This window comes from Apis cerana, linkage group LG5, assembly GCF_029169275.1.
Source record: "Apis cerana isolate GH-2021 linkage group LG5, AcerK_1.0, whole genome shotgun sequence".
Lineage (NCBI taxonomy): Eukaryota > Metazoa > Arthropoda > Insecta > Hymenoptera > Apidae > Apis > Apis cerana.
Genome location: NC_083856.1, coordinates 2,307,796 through 2,330,147, shown reverse-complemented (window position 1 = coordinate 2,330,147; position 22,352 = coordinate 2,307,796). Strand labels below are relative to the sequence as shown.

The 22,352-nt window shown below is 24.9% G+C and overlaps 1 protein-coding gene and 1 non-coding gene across 15 annotated transcripts in view; both read left to right on the top strand.

The window, feature by feature from the left end:
- Positions 1 to 22,352, top strand: part of LOC108001332 (neurexin 1) — a 394,345-nt gene that overhangs the window by 356,178 nt on the left and 15,815 nt on the right. For 11 of the 14 annotated variants that reach the window (XM_062075807.1, XM_062075808.1, XM_062075805.1 and 8 more), the window contains 2 exons: positions 19,145 to 19,386; positions 20,143 to 20,266. In XM_062075807.1, coding sequence (XP_061931791.1) covers positions 19,145 to 19,386; positions 20,143 to 20,266 — 366 coding nt within the window. The remainder of the gene's footprint in view (positions 1 to 19,144; positions 19,387 to 20,142; positions 20,267 to 22,352) is intronic. The other 3 variants (XM_062075802.1, XM_017062278.3, XM_062075803.1) reach the window with 1 other exon arrangement.
- On the top strand, positions 21,190 to 21,297 carry LOC114577989 (U6atac minor spliceosomal RNA). Its single transcript, XR_003698519.1, has one exon. It is a non-coding gene; the product is annotated as a U6atac minor spliceosomal RNA (small nuclear RNA).

Genomic DNA, 22,352 nt, shown 5'->3' with positions numbered 1-22,352 from the left:
AACAGGTAAAAATCAAGAGACTCCGTTTCACGATGGACCTCCCAGCCTTACCTGTTCGCCTGATCGAAATGGTACCAGGTTCTCCACAAGTGTTAACCCTTTCCCCAATCGACGAACCCAGAAGGTCGATTTATGACAGGTGCAACCGTGACTTTCTCGTACCTGTGCGAAAGTGAAAAAGGTATGGACGGTCAAGAGTCGAGGGTGTTCGGTTAGATAGTTAACCGCGGCGAGGAAAGTCAATGACGCCCGTAGTCGACATATCCCGAAGACTTCATGAGAGCCTGGTCGAGAGTCGTCGAAAATTAACCCTTTCTCTGATGCGGAAACCGCGCCACGGACGGTGTCTGTGCGAGCTTTCTGTCGGATTCTGCGAGCCTGATGCCGGGTCTTCGATTAATTCGTGTTTACAACGTTCTTCACGCCTTCCCGCAAACTTTAACGGTCCATTAACGCACGGGTATCGACGTTTCCTAACGCCACGTGACGCTTGTCGTTCTTCTTTGCTTCCACGTTGCGTCTTCATTCGTGGTATCAGAGAAAGGGGACATCACTTTCGTCTTTTCACTCAGTGAGACAAATTGATGCGACAGCTTGGCTTGGTTTCCTCGGATTCATGGGATCCTGCTACTTGGAGGATATAAAATTTCCGTTAGCGTGATTTTCAAAGACAAAGTAGTGGATAAACGAGACTGTCTAAAGGATTTCTGGTTATTGTATCCCTGTAAGTTCGTTATTATGATTGGCAATAATCAATCAAAGAAATTTGAGATGGTGGATAACTTTAGAATATTGTTAGATATGAGAGCTATATGTTTAAGACTTGATTCGAAGAGTTTGTAATTTTCTTCTTGATACCGTATTGTTAATTTTAATTTTATTTGATAATAGGTATTATTTAATTAATAATTTGATATATTTTATGGTGAATGAAATTATTGTTTAAAAATATTATTTAAAAATAAATTTATTATATTTAAAAGATAAGACAAATTTGAGTGTTTCAAAGCACAATTGTTTAAAAATTATTTAAATAAATTATTTAAATTACTTTAAGTGCTATTCCATTTTTATTTATTTTCTAACGATATTTGTATAATATTACTATATATAGATTAATTTGGAAATATTAAATGCAAAAATAAGATATATACATATAATTCATAAATCATTCTTTGATTCATAATTTATAATTAGATATAATATTTATAATAAATCAAATTTTTGTTAAAAGTTATGAATGCTTGTATTCTGGAATTAAAAAAGATTTCAACATCATAAAATATCTGTAAAGATCAATTATTTAAAAATTATATAGATAAAAAGATAAAAATATATCTAGTTACTATTTATTTTTGTTTAATTTTTTTAATATTATCTAATAATATTATTCAGATTAATTTCAGAATATTAAATTGTTAAATGCAAAGATAAGATATTAGAAAAAAGTAATATCATTATGAGCAGAAGTCATAGAAAACATAGGCTTCTTATAGATAAGTAGATTAGATATAGAGGAATGTTAAGATTAAGATTTAGAGATCTAGGACGAATTTCAAGCGCTTCTTAAATGTTTCTAAAACCCTGATATAAAATCTTTTCTTAATTTATATTTAGAATATTTTTGAAAGCTGAAATGAATTAGGAATGAACGATAAACTTTTTAATAAATCCTCCTATATCATTTGTAACGAAACATTAGAGACAAATTATTTATTAAATGCTTCCAGTTTCTATAAAAAATTGCAGACTTCTTTCCTTTCATCCTATCCTAATAATTGAGGTTCGTCAGATATCCGCTGAAAAATATTTTAAATGTTTACATAAATATTTACAAAATAATTATAATACTAATAAAACTGATATTCTTTAATCTAGAGATAATATGATAATGAATAATTATAATAATTCTTTGTTGCAATAAATTTTTTCAACAATATTAAAACTTATTAAATATATAATTAATTTTTTCTAAAATAATGATTGACAATAAATAATGATGATTTTTTTCTTAAATTTTTATTGAAAAATTTGTACGTGTACTATAAATCATAACGATAATTTATCGATGCCACATATGTATTTGAAAAATATAGTCTACAAGTTATCTAGTAACTTGTCTAGGATTCTGAATTATATGATCTCCTAGTCTCGAAGCGTATCTAGGTAGTGAGATATTCTTCAATATTTCTTTCTTCTATTCTTTGTATATGTTTGTAGTAATCAAATCTTATCATGATAAAAGGCATTCACCAGAAATATTATATAATCTCTTTATAAATAAATATGGAATTATGATTAAGACACAATTTTTTATTTATGCCTTCTTTAAATCAAATATTATAAAAAAAATTTATAATAAATGATATATACATAAGTATAAGTTATACTTATATAATAATGATAAAGAATAATGATTCTCAAATTATTGCTATATATATTTAATATAAGCGTTAAATTGAAAGAAAACAGAATAATAAAATTATTGAGATTGAATCGTATTTAATTTCTATATTTATGATGAAATTCAATTAAAAAATATCAAAATTTGTTTTTCAATTTTATTTTATAATCCAAAAATTATTTATAATCCACGCTATTTATTTTTTTATACACATAATGTATATAGATTATTTTATAATATAAACATAAAAATATAAAAATATAAAAATTTTTCTGAATTATTATACTTTCAAATAAGTAATTATAAGATAATTATACATATTCAAGATTAATTTTTAATATTTAAAAATTATTTAATAATTTAGTATATAATAAAAATAAATATAGAAAATATAGATTGACAGTATATATTTTGAGGACTAAATTTTAAGGACTTTTATAAGGATCAGGATGAACCAAGATATAGCTCTACATGTTTTATGGTATCCTAGCAGACTTGTTTACTAAATTGGTTTCTTTCCTCACAAAGATCAAATAGGAGCAAACGAAGGGAAAGAGGAAGGATTGCTTATACTTGAATATTAAGTATTTTATTCTTCCACATATGCATGGATGCCTAATAATGAGAAACCATTGATAGTGAGATTGGTTTAAACAGACAGAATCATTTTTTAGAATATTCATTTATATATTTTGTTTTTTATAATAATATATATAAGATATTGATTATATGGTTATTTTTAAATTTTTTTTCTCTAAATTTTCTTTGAAAAAAAAATATATTAATGAGTTCTATTTGTTCTATTTTAATTTATATTTAAAAATTTATCTTTATTTTATTTAATTTCTTTAATCTTCATCAATATCACAAAATATGAATAAAAAATGAAGAATATTTTAATCAGAGAAATCTTATAAAAATATAGATTTTTAAATATTAATTTTATCATAAAAATTATTTTTATATCTATAATGTATTTTACATTTAATATAATTAATTCATAATTTGTTAATATATAAAATTTGTCACAATAATAAATTTTATTTTTAATTGAAGATTTAAAGATACGTATTTTAATATCTCACAAATCATAGAAGCCATATATACGCCCTTTATTTCAAAGCATAACTTCCAAACATCTTATACTACCCTATAAAATCTGTTTACTAGTTTCGTTTCCTTAAATGGACATGAAACCACAAATTATAAAGGTTAGCTATTTGTCAGATCCTTATAAAACAGCTTGACTTTTGCTTTCTTCTATTATCATCTCCTGTTCTGACAATGTTGCAAGTAGTGAGGCTTTGCGAAATCCTCTTGATATATTTATATGGCTCATGTATCAATATTCAAAAGAAATATCACTTTTTTATTTAGATAAAATATATGTGTCATACAGGCATTATTACATTTATTTTTAATTTATATTTATTTTATAGTAATATTTATGTAATTTTATAAATTTTTTATAATAATTCAAATTTTAATTTATTTCTATTTATTAACAAATGTATTATTTTTAATCGGCAAACAAAAAAAGAAAATAGATTAATTATAAAATAAAATTAAGATAGGTATTAACTAAAATTTTTATAAATTTTTAATCAATATTTTATTATATTGATTTAATTGATATAATTCAAAATTTAATAAAATTTAACAAATTTTTTAGAGATTACAGAGTATTTTATTTATTTTTTTATTTTTTTATTCAAAAGAGAGACGATTTTTTTTTTTAATTTTATTATATATTTATTATGAATTTATTATGTATTAAATGTATAAATAATTATATTTCTCTCGAAAATCAATAATTTGTTTACTTGAATTTCTCAACAGAGTTCGCCACATACATATATTTCAAATGTTTTTCATTATATAAAAATAATCAATTTATTAATGAAATTATGAATCGTTTGTTTATGTGATAGAATGAACAGAATGAATGAACAAAACATAAAAACATAATTAAATTTTTAACATAAATTATAAATTGCAAATTACAAAACACTATTATTAACACTAATTATAACACTAGATTCACATGATTTGTAATATTTTCTATAAAACTGTTTACAATATTTTTTATTATTTTTAAGATAATTTTAATAATAATTTATCAATCAATAAGAATTGATTATAGATTTATTTTTTATGTTTTTATAATCAAATAATATGATCAAATAATTTATAATTCATGAAATATAATTCATTTCTTGATAAAATTTTTTTTATTTTATTAACAAACTTGTTATGCAATATTATAATATGATAATACTAATATATATTATTATTATTAATATATGAATTATGAATAAAAATATAGTAAAAATTTATTATATTTATTCAATTATACAAGAAGTAATAATTAAATTAAGATAAATGTATTTATTTCTATATTAGAAAATTGATATATTTATTAATTGCAATTATCATATAAAGATATTGAACTTGCATTATATCTAAATGTTAAAACTTCCAACTACGTCATGCTACCCTACGAATTCTGTTTACCAAACTGATTTCCTTAAATGGAGATGAACTACACGAAGAGTCCTCGATGTTCAAAGAGGGATTCAAACGCCTAGACACAAACCCTTTCCCGCATGATTCCCTATTCCTATAGACTAACGAAGCAGTGAGACGTCCCTCAACCCCTTTAAGGGTCCTTGCAAACATGCTCAATGCAAACCGGTTTTCTGTTTACATTCCTGAGCAGCTATTGCAAGAGAAGCAGGTGTCTGCATCAATTCGCAATCTATTTTGCATATAATAGAATGCTCCATATTTTGAATGAAAATAAATTCCATGTAATAAAAAGTATATTTACATATATTTTAACTTGAATTTTTTATAAATATTTCAAATACTCATTATTTCACATTGCATCAAAATATTCTGGCATTTTTTTCTATTAAAGAAGAAAATTGGATTAAATAAAATCATTATTAATTATTTTGCATAATTTGTAATAGATATCTGTTATTACTTATGATTATTATATAACTATATAATTTAATTATTAATTAATTTTTATAATTTTAAATTTAATTTGAAAAATAAAACTAAAAAAATAAAAGTTATTAATACAATTTTGTTCTTTTAAAAATATTTTTAAATATTTTATTTTTTTATTTATTTCATTTAAATAATTTATATTTATTTACTTATTATAATTATTTCTTAAATTTACTATATAATTATTTCTTAAAAATGACTTCTACAATCTTTTAATATTTTTCTAAAATTTATCAGTAACATATTATATTATTATAGTTTTTTTTAACTATTATTAATTTTTATTTAAAAAAAATTTGATTTTGAAAAAAAGTTTAATTTTAAGAAATTTTATTATTGTGAAGATGACAATAAATTATTTATTATTTCATATTAATCTGATATATTTATTGACACAAAATATTAAGATGAATAAGCTTTAGTGGGTTCAATTGAACGAAAATAAAAGGTCCTTTGAAAATCCTATACAATTATAACCCAGGTCAGATCCCTCTGGAAAAGTTTAAGAAACTTCAGAATATACTTTCCTGATAGGAAAGGAGATCAAGTATCTTCAATCTTTAACCCTTCCTTACGTATTCTTTTAACTTCTATTAATAATATCATTAAGAATAAATACGTAAGCATCAAAGTAATTAATAACATCGAGGGATATCGTAATAGCCTTGAAGGAACTTTTTATTCGTTCCTCTGGAAAATAACTTTCTTTAATTTTCTGCTCTCCTAGGAATCTTGTTTACATAGGGTAGCTCCAAGAATGGAAAACGATGATTGAGCATGAAATTAGACATCATTAGGATCGACCCTGAAATTCTTAAACGAAAGAATTCTTTTTTCATTATGATCTTTTGTTAGAAATATAAGACAAATTTTTAATATATATATAATATATATATATTTTTTTTCTTTGAAATATATATATATACATTTAAATATTTATTTAAATATTTATTTAAAATATATCGTAAACAATATATAAACATTTTATGAACATTTACAAAAAAGTTATAAATACGCTTTATTTAAATCTATTTTATTTATTTAATAATTTTTAAATTTATTTATAATCTGCTAAGTTTTATTATGATTATTTATAGAAAATAGATATATAAAAATTTTATGTAATTTTATTTTATTTTATCAATAATTAACAAGTGAATAAATACAAGAAGAAATCTTTATTTGAAGAAAATTAGAATTTCTACAATCTTTAAGATACTATATTTTTTATAAATAAAAGCAATCAATAATATTGTTTTTTATCAATATATCAATTATATCGTTATTTCTTTTGAAGGACACGTAAATAAAATCCTCCATTTTAGAAACCCTTAAGAAGGAAACCTTCTTTACTACTATACAACCCTATTGAAAGTATTCAACATTGATGCATCTGAAAAGACACGTTCTCACGCCATAGCTTGACTTCCTACACGACTAAGATTTTTTCCACCAACTATTCATTGGTCGAGGGAGGATGCCAAGGATTTAAATCTTTTCTTCTTTTTCTCTTCCCTCCATCCTTTGTTTGTATCTTTAAAGTAAAGATCATCTCATGATTATGTCGTCTTTCTTGAAATATATACGAAGAGCAAAGTAAATTCTTCCATAGCTGCATTATTTAATACATAAACTTGCTCGAGAACATTTATTTTCTAATTATTTTTGAAAAATGTTTATTTTTGGTCGCAAATTATCGTAATTTAAAATATTTAATGTATTCTATAAAATTTTATTATAAAAATTTAATTACATACTACATTTTCTTTATGCCAGAGACACGAATGTACAATTCGATAAATACTTATATTTTAAATATAAAATATAGGAAAACGATTATCGAGATCAATATTTTTAAGAAAAATATTTAATTCAGTGTTTACTTTGACTATAAAATATTATTTTATTATTGTGAACTGAAGTTATAAAAAAACAACACACATTATATTTATTTTATATCCCTACTTATATTCAAATAATGGAGCAATATTTAAATCTATTCGAAAAACAGAAAATCGAATAGAAAGATTCTATTATTAATAATTTTTTGCTATTATAATCAATCATATCTTCATTATGCTATCTTAAAAGAAAATTCATTTATTTTAAAAAATCTATTCTTAATAAACATTTATGTATGTGTAAAACATAATAGATTCTTTATCAAGCAATTTATTTCTCGACTTATTAATAAATCTCTTTGAATGCAAAATCAATCCTCAAATTTTATCATTTTTATATACAATTTCATCTAAAAATATTTTTTCACAATATAGAATTAAAATTTCATTATTTTATAATTTAAAATTCTATTCCATTTTATACTATTAGAAAATTGTATTTAGAAAAGCAAAAATAATATTGAAACTTTAACTGATTTCTTTGATCCCCTCGAAATGATATTTCATTAATAAAAAAATTTCTCCACATATAACCCATTATAGTTTATATACTCACAAACTTTCGTATAAAACAATTATTATCAGTTTTGACAACACAATTTAAATAAAGTATATACATATTGTAATTAAATTCTACAACCAAATATCTCACCGATAAAAAAACTACCGCGACGACATCGAATCAGACTAGAAGGGGAATTCATGCGGGGGTGGATTCCCGCCAGAAACTCCGGCCATCGACCATCGACCTGCTACGACCTCATGTGATCCTGGTGTAACAAGCGCCACGCGCCTTCGCCGTTTTCCCACGAGCCCTTGTCGAGTTCTCACGCGAGCACGGCCGTGCTTCCTCTCCCTATCTACGTACGTATCCATGGAACCCGTGTCAAAAACGAAAAAGAGGAAAACGATCCGGCCAGACGAGCCAGAATGCAGATAGACGAAAACGAAATGGGATGAGAGTACTCGTCGTACTCCCTCGATCGTCATCGCCCTTCGTGACGACTTGCTGAAGTCGCATGAGATCCTGGCAGGCTTGGTGCTTCGATTCTCGCGTTCCTGAACAGACTCTCCCACGGTGCGATCCCGTGGGAACGATTTAATTGGCCGAAGAAGCGACCTCGTTCCCGGAGAGGATACGTTCTTATCTTCTTCTCCTCCTCTTCTTTTCCTCTTGTCGTTTTTCGTTCATCTCCTCTGCCCTTTCGAGACTAGCCACGTTAACTATTATAGTAGGCTTTAAATCGTTTAACCCTCCGTAGCGGGAATTGGATGGTGTTGAGAATGAAGTACGCGTGGTCGTAAACTTCGACCCTTATCGTGATTTCTTTTTATGTTCGATAATTGGAACGAGAAGTCGAGAATTCTGCATTGATCGAAAAAGTGCGTGTGGAATATATTTTGTGAATCGATGTAGGAAGATTAATTAGAACTTAATGTTGGAGAGAGAAAAAATCGATATATAAACGAGATATTAACAATATTGAAGCTATTTATTTAAGACTTTATAAGTTAACAGTATATACTGAATGATTGTTTTGCATAATCCGATTATTGTAAGAAAAAAGACTATAATTTATTAAACTTATACTCAAATAAATAGATATTTGATATTTAATAGATATTGATAATAAAAAATATATATATATTAATTGATAAATTATTCTGCAAGAAGCATCTTTAACTTTAACTTTCATTTATTTAAATTCCATGTATTAATTAAATTATTTAAAAGAGTTTTGAATTAATACCTATTTATAATATAAGTAATTATAATTCAATCAACAAAACTAATCCAAAATAATCTTTTGACGAAAGAATTATATTTGTTCATATATATTAAATCATTTGCAAATCTTAGATATTAGAAAAGTTTTTAATATAAACTGCAGATATTTATACATTTATTTAATTTAAATATATAATAGATAAGCTTATTAATAATCATAAATTTATCATTAAATTCAATAATTGATTTTCCTTTGAAATAATTTGGAATAAATAATAAATAAAAGAGATACAATGTGAATTGACTCGTGATATTATAGCGTGCATAGAATTAATATTCCAAGTTTATCTCATTTTCCACAACACTCATACGCAAAAAATGCACATCTGTCCAACTCATAATCTTAAATTCCAACGTCGTCTAAAAAATTTCCGTTCGTTCCACCTTGTCATCGTGCTAATCTAAGGCGCGCCCTTTGAACCGAAGAGTATTCGCACTCGAGAGGACGATCACGCTCGGCGCGTGACAAAAATGTCAAGGATGATCTCGTCGCCGGCGCGTTTCACATACTTTCTCACGTACCCAAGCATGGTTCCCGAGGAACACAGACGATTCCCACAGGCTGGTCGAAAGCGTGAGAGAGCTCGTCCCTGGAAGCATCGAACCGATCTGCTTCGGTAGTAGGCGTTCAGCCCTGGAAAAGAGTTTCAGCCCGCCGTCTTCTTTCTTCCATGTCTTCCACGATCTCGAAAGCTTCCCACGGGACACCGTTCCCAGCAGTTCCAATCTGGGAGGAACACCTATTCCCATGATCGTGAGAATTCAAGCGACTTCAGGGGAAACAGATTCCCAGATCGACTAGGAGAGCAGAGTGGCAAAGCTGGTTGTATGCCCTACCGATTTACCCCTTGCGCGCTTTCCTCGTTCGAAATGGCGGTTCGTGTTCAAGAAAGATAGTTTGATTTCTGGATTATGCTTAAGAATTATTGAAATTGTTCGATTAAAAGTTTTTGGATTTTTGTTTTATTTTTAATTAAGTAGTATGAATATATAGGTAAAATTAATATTGGATTTTGGATAGAAATATATTATGATATGTACAGGTATTTAATTATTTACGCAATATGTTATTATATTTATGCACTTTTATTTTAATATGTTTATTAAGTAGGAAAAAAATTCTATCGAAAAAGGAAAATTGTAGCGAAAAGGGAAGGAACGTAGAAAACAAGTTTTTATTCTTATTTCATTTCAAAGGGGAAAAGATTTTACGTTTTCTTCAACATTTTATTTTTAATTTTGAAGATGAAATATTTAGATTTAAGGATTCGAAAGAAGAACTTTAGGAGAATTGTTTATTAATCTGATTAAACATAATAAATATGTAGAGAAAATCGTAATTCTATATGTAATCCACTACATCCATTATATTCAATTTTAAATCGCAACATCATAAAAAAAGATAGAATTTTTTTGATTATTTAATATATATTATAGAACAATAATTTTAATATTGATTTTCGATTGAGATTGTTAATTAATTAATACTAAAAACTAAATCTCGTTTAGTTTTATATATTTTGTCGAAATTATTTTTCTACGAATATTTTATTAGAAAAAATATTCATATTGAAATGAAAATTTAACATATAAAGATTGAATCATTGAGAATCATTGAGAATTTATATATGTACTAAATTGGAAAAGATTTAAATTTAAATGGAAATAATGTTAATGATCAATATTTTTAATTTATGTGTATCAAGATTTGTCTTAATAAATATTAGTTATATCTGGAATTTTGTAATATATTATTGTTGGTATTACTTCGATCATATATCTTTCGAGTTTATTTGATTCATATATGATATGATCAGTATCTTTACTTTATTATACAATATTTATTATTATATACTACTATTTATTATTATATTTTATACAATATAGCATACTTTTTAATTTCATTATTGGAATTAATATCCAAACAATATATTATAAATTTCTTTGATTAATTTTATTACAATTAATTTTTTCTAATTTATTACAACTATAAGTTATACAAACAACAAACTTTAGTTACAATTCCTTTCTTAATTTTTTTTTATAATTTATAAGCATATAAAAATTAAAAAATATACCAAGTTTCAATAATTATAACATTTTACATTTTTTATGAAAGAAAAATTGTCTTAATCATTCTCAATTAAAAAGAAAAATAGATGATGGTATTACGTATCACAAATTCCTTAAAGCACAGTTATACATTAAAAAAGAAAGGTTACTAACGATATCATAAGACGACTTTCATCCCTCTGATAGTCACCTGATACAAGAATCACCAAATTCAGCCCCAAGTTCAACATCTTCTCACGGTTCGTTCTCACAACAGCTCTCAACCCGCCCGAAATCTCATTATTTTTTGTGGCAACAGCATGAGAAAGCGTGCCATGGGAAAGTCGCGGTTATCGAATGCCCAAACTGTTCCAAATGTGGCATCGTAATCTTCTCACGTTTTTGAAATATCCCTGACAGAAGAAATCTCTTGCTAGGCTGTATCTAATTTCGGTTTTATGGATCTTTACTTGGACCGTGTTCTATTTCGTGAAAAACAATCTATATTTCGAGATGCATATTTCTGATTAAAGTTTAAATATCGGGATACATATAATATTATACATTTTATTTTATTTACAAAATATTTTATTCTTATTTGAATTTAAAAATCGATGTAGATTAATTCATTTCTAGTTGTACTTTTAGTTTAAAATAACAATAATTTTTATCAATTATTATTAACTATTATCCTAAACTATTATTAAAAATATATATATAAATATTAAAATATTTATACACATTAATAATTTATGTTTCATTTTCGAATGATATTATCAAATATCCAGAATTTTTTTTCTTTTAAATCAGCTAATGTGGTGATTTCTATACAAGTATTTTAAGTAAATTCCGAACATTCTGTTGGATTCATATCAGGAAAATTGTCATGATAATATATAAATTGTTAATAACTAATAAAAAACTAATTTATAAAATTTCTTACAATTTCTTGAATTTACTTAATCAAACTCAATGATAGACAAAAATCAAATGATTCAAATTTGACGTTAACAATAAATATCATAAATTACCAAATGATACAGATACATGATAACAGATAGATGAAAATTAAATATTATTAGACGATTAAAGGAACGAAATTAGAAGAGAAAAAAATTCAATCTAAGTAAAATTGGCAAAGAAACGAGGCACGGAAATTTACTTCGTATGATACACACGCACGATACGCGTGTATAGAATGTAAGGTAGGTTAGGATTGATCTAAGCGGAGTGTTTAGAAGCATCCGGCGAACATGTTGAAGTGGTAGTTCTCCTAAACCAGTCGAGCTCGTACTAGGAATGGCCTTGAATCCTCAAGGTTGTTCGGAACCTACCAGACAAGCCTACTACCTGCCGCTATAGTGGTATTAACGGGTTCTCCGCTCATTTACTACTTAGTCAGCGCCTACTATGACGTCTGTTGCTGTTCCATTGATAAATTCCGCGCGAATGTACGAATGACAATATGAACAAAAGTTTATATTACATATTTTTCTTCAATAATTAAGTTGAAAGAATAATTATTACGCCACTGATACATCGAAATTTCTACATTTCCTTTTGGCACACGCAAAAAACGTATTATAAAAAAAAACGAGACTATAATCAATCACAAAATGGTCATATATTCGATATCGTATTTATATCAATATACAACGATCTCATTTGCATTCTTTGCATTTAAGAGACGTGATTGATATTTTGTTTTATCCCAGGTTATTTTGCATAGCATGAGTTTTTGTAAAAAAAAGAAGAAAGAAAGAAGAAAGACAAAGAACAATCGTTTAAAAGGCAACGCTTATCGCGATAAACACGATTACATGGCGCACGAAGTGCGTTTACGTGTCGCGTTCACGTTTCATACGTACGAAATGTTCTGCTCCCATCGCCTGGGAATCATCGATGTTTCCCATACCCAGCGTATACCCATGGCATTCCTCGTTCCCACCGTAAAAGCGTTGCGAAATTAAACGGTTCCCAAAGTCCGTGGGATCAATGTTCGATGGCCACGTTTCGATTTCGATTATTATTCGTTTGTTTCGAGCATTGTGTAGAATCGAACTAAACACGTGTAGATCTATTGATCTATCTGGCTTTATTTGTCGATCGATTGTAAGTTGAATCTCAATAATTTGTTCAAACATGATAGATTACGAAATTACCATTCTATCTTGTAACATTCTATGTTTTAATCTTTAAAATATATTTGGATAAATATAGCAATGTAATATTATCAATAGATGAAGTAAAAAATATTTTAACATCAAGAATAAGAGAGAAAGAATATCTCTAAGAATATCTTATCAAATATGTAACAATGAATTATTATATTGAATATTAATTCATAAAAATAGTTTGAAATACTAATCTCTTTTTCTTAAAAAAATTTCAATCTGAAATTTTACATATCATATTTTACTTATACATTTTAAATCTTAAGAATTATCAATAGATATTAGAATAAATTAAATCTTATTATAAATAGAGAATTCAAAAGAAATAAGATTATTTATAATATTATTTCTATAATATTCTTCTTATAAAATTATCTACAGATATTTAATATGATACAATTTATATCTAATCTTCTTTTAACACGATTATATTTAATTTTCTTTTCTATTTATAAGTGAATCTAAATTTCATGCTATCTATATTAACATAAGATGAAGTATATGAATTATTGAAAACTAGTTTTGAATACGCAAACAGTTCAATTACTCTTACATAAACGAGCAATGAAGCAACTATTTCAATGTGAAATGTAGCACGTGTTCTTACCAAGTATAACTACACGTGGTCAAGCAAACAAGCTATAAAAGGGATTTGAATAATGCAACATTCATGTGAAACTGGTAAATTGTTGCGTTACACGTAAGTTTGTGATGATTATATAACAAGATTTGTTCTTTACAAAAATAAATATATTAATATCTAGCTATATAAAATACTTGTAAGATTTTATTATTGTATATAAGTATTATATTTATCATTTAATTATTTTTATTATTACACCAGATACTTATCCTTATTTCTATCGGTATATTATTAAAATTTTTAATAAATTATTATTATTAAAGTTCTAATTTTTAAATTAATATTTTCTAAAAATAGATTAAATTATACATCTTTATTTGAATATTAAACTATATAGCTAATAATAAATATAGATGTAAAAAATAATATTACTTAAAAGTTATTATCTAAGTAAATAAGTATATTTATATTTATATTTTTTAAATCTTATTTATTTCATTTAACGTATATTGTAATTTATTATTGCTTAAATTATTATAATAAATCTCGCAAAACAATTAATAATTTCTTATTTATAAATAAAAATAATAACGGGATTCAAATAATATATCTTTGTTATATCATTATTTGAAATTTTTACAATTGTATTTTTATTATTAATGAAATTTTCTATCAATCCAACTTTTTCCTTTTCTTCATTTTCTTTTCTCGACAAGCGCCATTGCTACGGAATTGTCGATTTAGTAATTCCTCGAAGGCGACGCCAAATATTAGGCAATCCGATCCACATTCTGGTTCTTCTCTCCTGATCCATTTTAACCGAATGCGCCACTTATCTAAGCGACCGAAGGCGACTCCTTAACCCACTTTCGGGTTCACCACCTCTACGTTAATCATACTTTCCTGTCAGTTTACTTATTAATTTAGATTATGTCGCGCAAGAGCTAATTGCCACGAAACGTTAGACAATCGAGATTTTTACTCCTTCGATCAAAAATACAACAAATATATTAAAATGATTTCCAATAATCTGATTATGATCAAACTTTTATATTTAAAAGATCATATTCTCTTTTCGTGTGTTTATAAAAATGTTAAATATTAAAAAACAAATTAGATTTATTTTAATTCATTTTTTATAAAATATAGAAAATATAAAATAAAATAAATAAAATGAAACATTACGGATTTTTGTTAACAAAACATACAGTGTAATAACAATACAATTAAAATAAAATATTCGTGATTTATAATTTATAAATTCGAATACTATAAAATTCTAATAATAAAATAAATATTATTTCTCTGAATTTATAAAAAATATTACAATTCTATGTTCTCTATGATTGGAAAATATAAAATTTAAACATATGTATTAATAATAAAATAAATGATCAAAATATATTTCGATATTATAATATGATAAATAATACTCAATCTTATTACACAAGACTCTGTATCAGAAACGGAAAAAAAGAAATTCGTGAATCGTTCCTTATTGATTGAAAAAGGATGCCAAAAAGTCATGCATTCGACATCTCCAGTTGCCTAAAATTTCACGATCGGGTTGAGTAAGGAACCCGAACACACCTATAGCCCTTCTGCTCCCCTAATAAAGTGATACAGTTTATTGGACTTCTTCAAATCGGAATGCGGTGTGAGTGACACGTTTATTTCCATCTGTCCACCCACTTGTTCCATTATCATTGACAAGAAATCACTGAGGAAGCAAAGTGGTAATGGGGAACGCGTGCTGGCACGTGCGTTTCTTCTGGTGTAATAATTCTCGATATACACTTAAATATGACGTCAAACTGCGATCAACCAGCTGTATTTTTATACTACGCTGATAGATTCACTATGCTTGGTCGGCAAGTGCTAGTTAAGTGGATGGAAAAAAATGTATCGTGGAACTCGAGTTGAGTTCTGTATGAATGAATATGGATGATTGTATAATTTTATTTCTATGTTATCTATGATATGAGTGTAGAATAATTTCTCTGAAAATATTAACTATCGTGTTTGTGATCATAAATGAAATAATAATACAAATTAGGTATATTCTATACTGAGAATAGAATAATTTGAAATTGGAAATAGGAAAAGTTATAATTGTATTATAATAAATTGTATTGTAGATTTTCATATTGTAATACAAATTTCATGAATTGTAATAAAATTTTTTATCTTTTACAAATAAGATTGTAAAATATTAAAATAAAAATATCGAAATATCAATAAAAATTAAAAAATATCTTAGAAATATTAATTTTAGTATTAAATTTTTTATATTCAAATATCGATTAACATACTAGAAACTCATAGAAGATATATTGAAATTATATATAGATATATTATATTAATAGTATAATTATTGTTTGAAATCTTTTCTTTTTTTAAATATTAAGTTATCATCATTAAATTTTTTCCATATCATATTCATATTTGAATAATTGTATTTAATTGGTTAATATTGATCACATGTAAATAGTTGATATTTAATACATTTTTACTTTTAATAAACTCATTTTGCTCGAGAATTCAATAAATAATATCGGATTTCATAAAATAAATATAATAAACGTATATGATATGTGAAAGGTACTTTAAAAAAATATCCTATATAAAATATAAAATATAAAATATAAAATTTTATTCAAAATTCATTTTATTAATTTTTAATAATATCTATAATTATATATTTATATAAATAATTATAAAAATTATTTTAATAAAATATAATAATTTTGTTTAATATCGTTTTATATTATTATATCTTAAGAAATGCATTGAACAAAACTAAAAAGATAAAATTGATTAATATTATAAATATAATATATAAATTTTAATGAAATAAAATTTTAATAAATTAAATGAATATAAAAAAATAAAACGTTTTAATCAAACGCAGGAAGTTAGCCATTATTTCTAGTAAAGAAATTTCTAGTAAATGAACATTTATCTCGTACATTTATCTTATCTAACGTCGAATGGGAATGAATTTAAAAATGATATCAACTTGATTGACGTCACATATAAAAATATTCATAAACATTTCAGAATTTCTTTAGTCGTATCATTTATTAATATTTTCTGTTTTTATTAAAGAAAATTTATATTCTTCAAATAATTCTTTTCTGAAAATGCCTAATTATCACGTAATAATTCATAATGATATAAAAAAATTATGTAATAATCTCATAAATAATAAAGAAACTTTTTGATGATTTTTATATATATTTATAAATAAATAAAATATCTTAATATCAGATATATAAAATTAAAAATATAAAATTTATTATAATAATATTATTAAATTCATAATAAAAAGTTTTTTTCATTAATTTATATCTTATTCAGAAAGAATTCTCTCTTTTAACCTCAATGCTAATAAATAATCTAAGAAATATAGAACTTGACACAAGATACATTGTATCCCAACAAAAGATAAGGGAAGGGCAGCTGAGAGAGGCCATCTTTACGGTGCCTAAAACGGTACACACATCGGAACATCCTCCTATCAGATTCTGCAATCCTGGTAAGCCTGTCAGCCAGGCTCATTTTTTCTCGGCTCACCGAAAATTATTATCCATAGTCAAGCCCTGATAATGGCTCCATTTCCTCCACCTGAATCAGCCCAGAGGAAGCTCGTTCAGTTTGTTGCTTTCCTAGTACAAGGTGGTATTTAACTCGCCCATGGCAGGTCACGTGGGTGGAAGCTACTCGAACGGTATCCGGTCCCTGTTGCGTTCTCGGTTTCTAGTCGCCTAATAAAAAAATAGCCACATTATCGATCTCTGCCGATCGACTTTATCGTCATGGTTCGAGATGATGAGCGTGGGAACCTCCGAGACTACTATACTGGCCTGATTGGTGTCTCCTGTCTATATACATATCTAAAATGAATATATAAATCATTTTGGTTGAAAATATAACATTATAACAATATAACATTATATAAGAATTGCGATTATAATATATCATTAAATGCAAATTAAGTTCAAAATGGCATTTAAGACAAACTCGATTAAAATTATTTACATTAATTTTTCTTCTATAATTTGATTGACATGTTATTTATAATATAAAATATATTAAAAATTTAAATAATTAGAATTATTATATTTAAGAATTTAAATATTTAAATAAATATACTTAAATACTTTAAGTATAATATCTTTCAGATAATACATAATAAGTAGAGCTTATTATTTAGTTTGCATAAAATTATTTTTAAATATTTAAAAAAGTTTATATATCTTCTAATTATTTAGCTAATATATAATTATTATAATTTTACACAAGAACACAAAATAAAGAAAATGCTTAATTTAAGAAATCAAAAAAATGAACATTAAAAATATAATGCAAAATTTTATGCAAAATTACAATTTATACGAATTTTGTTTAAGTATTAAATATAATTTAATTCGCTAGAGAACGTCTTTTTATGATATACAATGATATACATATATCCGCTGGTAATGCAAGCAATGTATATGTGTTGACCACAAAGGGCAGATCGAACCCTAAAGAGTTCCACGCGTATCATGTTAGCCTGTTCTCAAAACCAACCAAATTTAGACCCTACAAAGGGAAAGGGCTCGAAGCAAACCCATGCGAAAGAGTAGGAGATATTGAAGGGTATACGTACACTTCCATCTTCCTTTAATTATAAGATACACTACTTGTAGACCAAGTGGACCGGTCAATGGTTACTCATGCTATACCCAATAGCTTCTGTTCGCCTGTTAAGTGGTCAAACGAAAACATTTGTCAGCCGGTAAATCAGAATAAATTATCCCTTCGATTTTTACCATTACACACGTAATAAAAATACTTATTATGATCAGTTAACAAATTTTTTATTATTTTTAGAGTATTTTATGAAATTTTTGAAAAAATCTTATGTAATTTCTTCATTAATGATAAATTTTTAATGATAAATATATTCTTTTATGTAACTCCTTTAATCTTATCTAAGATTTAAAAATATGTAATTCTTTATTTAAAATAAAATATTAATAAATACATTATTTTGTAATAATTCCTTATTCTCCTGAAAATTCTAATTTAATTAATATAATTCATTTTGTGATCATATCATAAACTATGTATATATACATGTAATTTTAAACTTTTATATTTAAAGATGATTTCTCATTAAAGGGAAATCAATTGAAAAGGTCTTTGTCTAATAATAATGTTTACTTCTATTTGCAGGTCGTCAATTGACTGTATTCAATAGTCAATCGACCATTCAAATTGGCGGCCGATGGAATCGCAACAAAGGCAGAGTGGAAAGACCATTCTTGGGTATAATTGCCGGTCTTGTTGTAAATGGTGCACGAATTTTAGAACTTGCTGCTTCGAAAGATGGAAGAGTCGTCACCAGAGGAGATGTTCAATTATTACCTCCTGGAAGTCTTCTGGATCGCGCAGCCCCATTACAGAGAATGCAACAGGTAATGAAATTTCAATGTACATAATTGATACATAATTGATACATAATTATTCTATATATCATTAATAAACTATAACTAATAAAATAAAAAAGAAGTAATAGATACATATTTAAAAGTTAAATTTTTAATTAATTTTAAATAACATGATTCGTTTCAAATCCATTTCAATTCCATAAAAAACATCTATTTCATTGTAAATTTTTATTTAGATAAATATATGTAATAAATATATATATATATAACAATTTTAAAGCTATTTATATGTGATTCATACAAGAATATTATTCTAATATGAGATTTTACTGTGTTATATAATTCTAATTAATAATCTGCATAGGTATATCTTGTAAATTATTGCATATAATTTTAATTTGAAATTCAGAATTTAATTATGTTCATAAATGGCTTATTAATAATAACACGATTCGATATTAGATACGAACATTAGAATAGATAATATGGGATATAGATATGAATAATCAAGATTTAATATGCAATCTTTTCAAATACAGTTTGTTGAAATATCAAAATTAAATCTTAAATAATATACAGAAATTTTAATAGAAATTTAAAATAATTATCTAATATTAAATATATATCAAATAGTTTTCTTAATTTTAATAAAATTAATAATTTTCCACAATATTAGAGATGTAATAATTTCTGTTTTATATTCATCTCACATTCAAATCTCAAAAGAATTATTTTTATTTTCAACTATATACAATAAATTCTCATATCTTTTTTTTATTCTAGACACCAGCTTCCGGTTTTCCGGGAGTCATGGATGATTTAATATTTTCTGGCGCCGGAAGTGGTTGTGCCGCTGATGACGAGGACGAAGAATGTACGCCAATTTATGAGCCTGGTTCCGGTAAGTGTAAGTAATATTTCCAAAAAGTGTAAGTAATTCCTCCTGCACATTTTCTTGCGGAGGAATTTCTTGTACACATTTATTCTTTTACCTCGCACGTGTCGATATTTTATATACGTGCACGTTATATGAATTTTTTAAAAATTATCTAAAATTGATTACACAATATTTTGTATAGGAAGAAAAATTATTCGACATAAATCAATCTTTAAGAGTCGATAAATCAGTTACATCGAGTATAATAATTCATAGAGATTTTATTGACGAAATATGTGTAAACAATTGCATGTTTATTGTAAAATATATTTGATCTTAATGTGATCACTATTAATATAAAAAATATTCAATTTGCAAACTTCTTTAAAATATTAAATCTATTAATGATATTCAAATTTTTAATATTAAAAATATTAAAAATAATATTTACAATGCTATAAAAAAAATATTAATAAAAATATGTCAAATATTCTATATCAAAATAGTCGATAAACTCAATTCCATGAATAATATAATATTTCGAAATAAATTTCATAAATAACATTTATTTTTAAAAAAATAAATAATTGTTATCAGCAAAAATTGATAATTGACTAATCGATAGTTGAAATTGTAATATCGTAAGTTTTTTTATTGTTTATTGGAAATGATTTATCTTGAATATGATATAAATAGTATCTGTATATATATATATATATATTTGTATAGATATATGATATATGATACATATAGATATAATTAAATTTTGAAATCAAGTCGATTGATTAAAATATTATATCAATCGATAGATTATGTAATGCCAAGTAAAATTTATTCTTATAATTTTTAAATTTGATTTGTCGTTTTCGAATTATTCACAAAAAACTGCTTTCTCGCAAGTGGTCGCTTAACAGTACGTTTCTATATAAGAGCGTGAAAAGCGCCATCTCAACGTGTAGTATGAAAGGAGAGACGTTTAGCACTCCCCTAGACAAGGATGGAATACACATATAAATGGTAAGGCACTGTCGTCCTTTGGCGACACTTACCAAATTTTTTTTTAACTATAATTAATTAAAATATAATAAATTAAATTATTTAATACAAATAGGAAGTGATATTTATATTGAAAAATATTTAAAAATTGAAAGAATATTTGAATATAATTTGAAAATGAAATGTATTATTTGTTATTTAATTTACCAGAATGTTATCAATTATACTAAAATAAAATAAATATTAATAAATAACAAAAATATGATTATATATTTCATTGATAATAATTTTAAAAATAAAATATAAAATAACTATAAAAATATTATAATAATAAGAAGAAATTATTTTGAAACTTTGCATAATTCTCACATTCCCTCATATAATTTTTCATCATTAAAATAATATCGATAAATTGTTGAAAAATACACAATTTTATATAATATTTTACATAATATATTGATAATATTGAAATGATTTTTCGTGATCAAGATTAAATAATTATAAATAATTTTTTTCTTTATTTTATTATTATTCTCTTTATATTATTTTTTATTATTTTTATTATAATTTTTTTCTTTATTTTATTATTATTCTCTTTATATCTATGTAACGATAATAAATAATTCAAGTATCATGTTTATGTTATTATTTTAAAAATATATATTAAATCTTTCACATAATTTGAAAATCTCATTAAATTAGGAATTATAATTATCTTTAGCCTAGGATAAATTGGTAAAAATAAATTACTTGTTTTAAAGTTAAATATAATCACGTTATATAATTTCGTTATTGATTTCAAATATAAAACTTAATGAAAATTAAACATATTCTTCTTATACTTATGATATAATTTATGGATTTAAATATTTTATCAAATCTACCAAATATATTCCTGTATTCAATATAATTTATATTTTATATTTTTCTTTATTTTATAATTATAAATATTTTTTTCCATTCTATTCTATTTAATCATTATATTATTATCTTATATATAAAATGAAAAATCATGAAGCTGATTATAAAACCTAAAAATAATTTAATCTATTTTTCTTCTTAAAATCATTTTTATTTATATCCTTATTGAAAATAATTTTACATTTTTAGCTTCTATAAC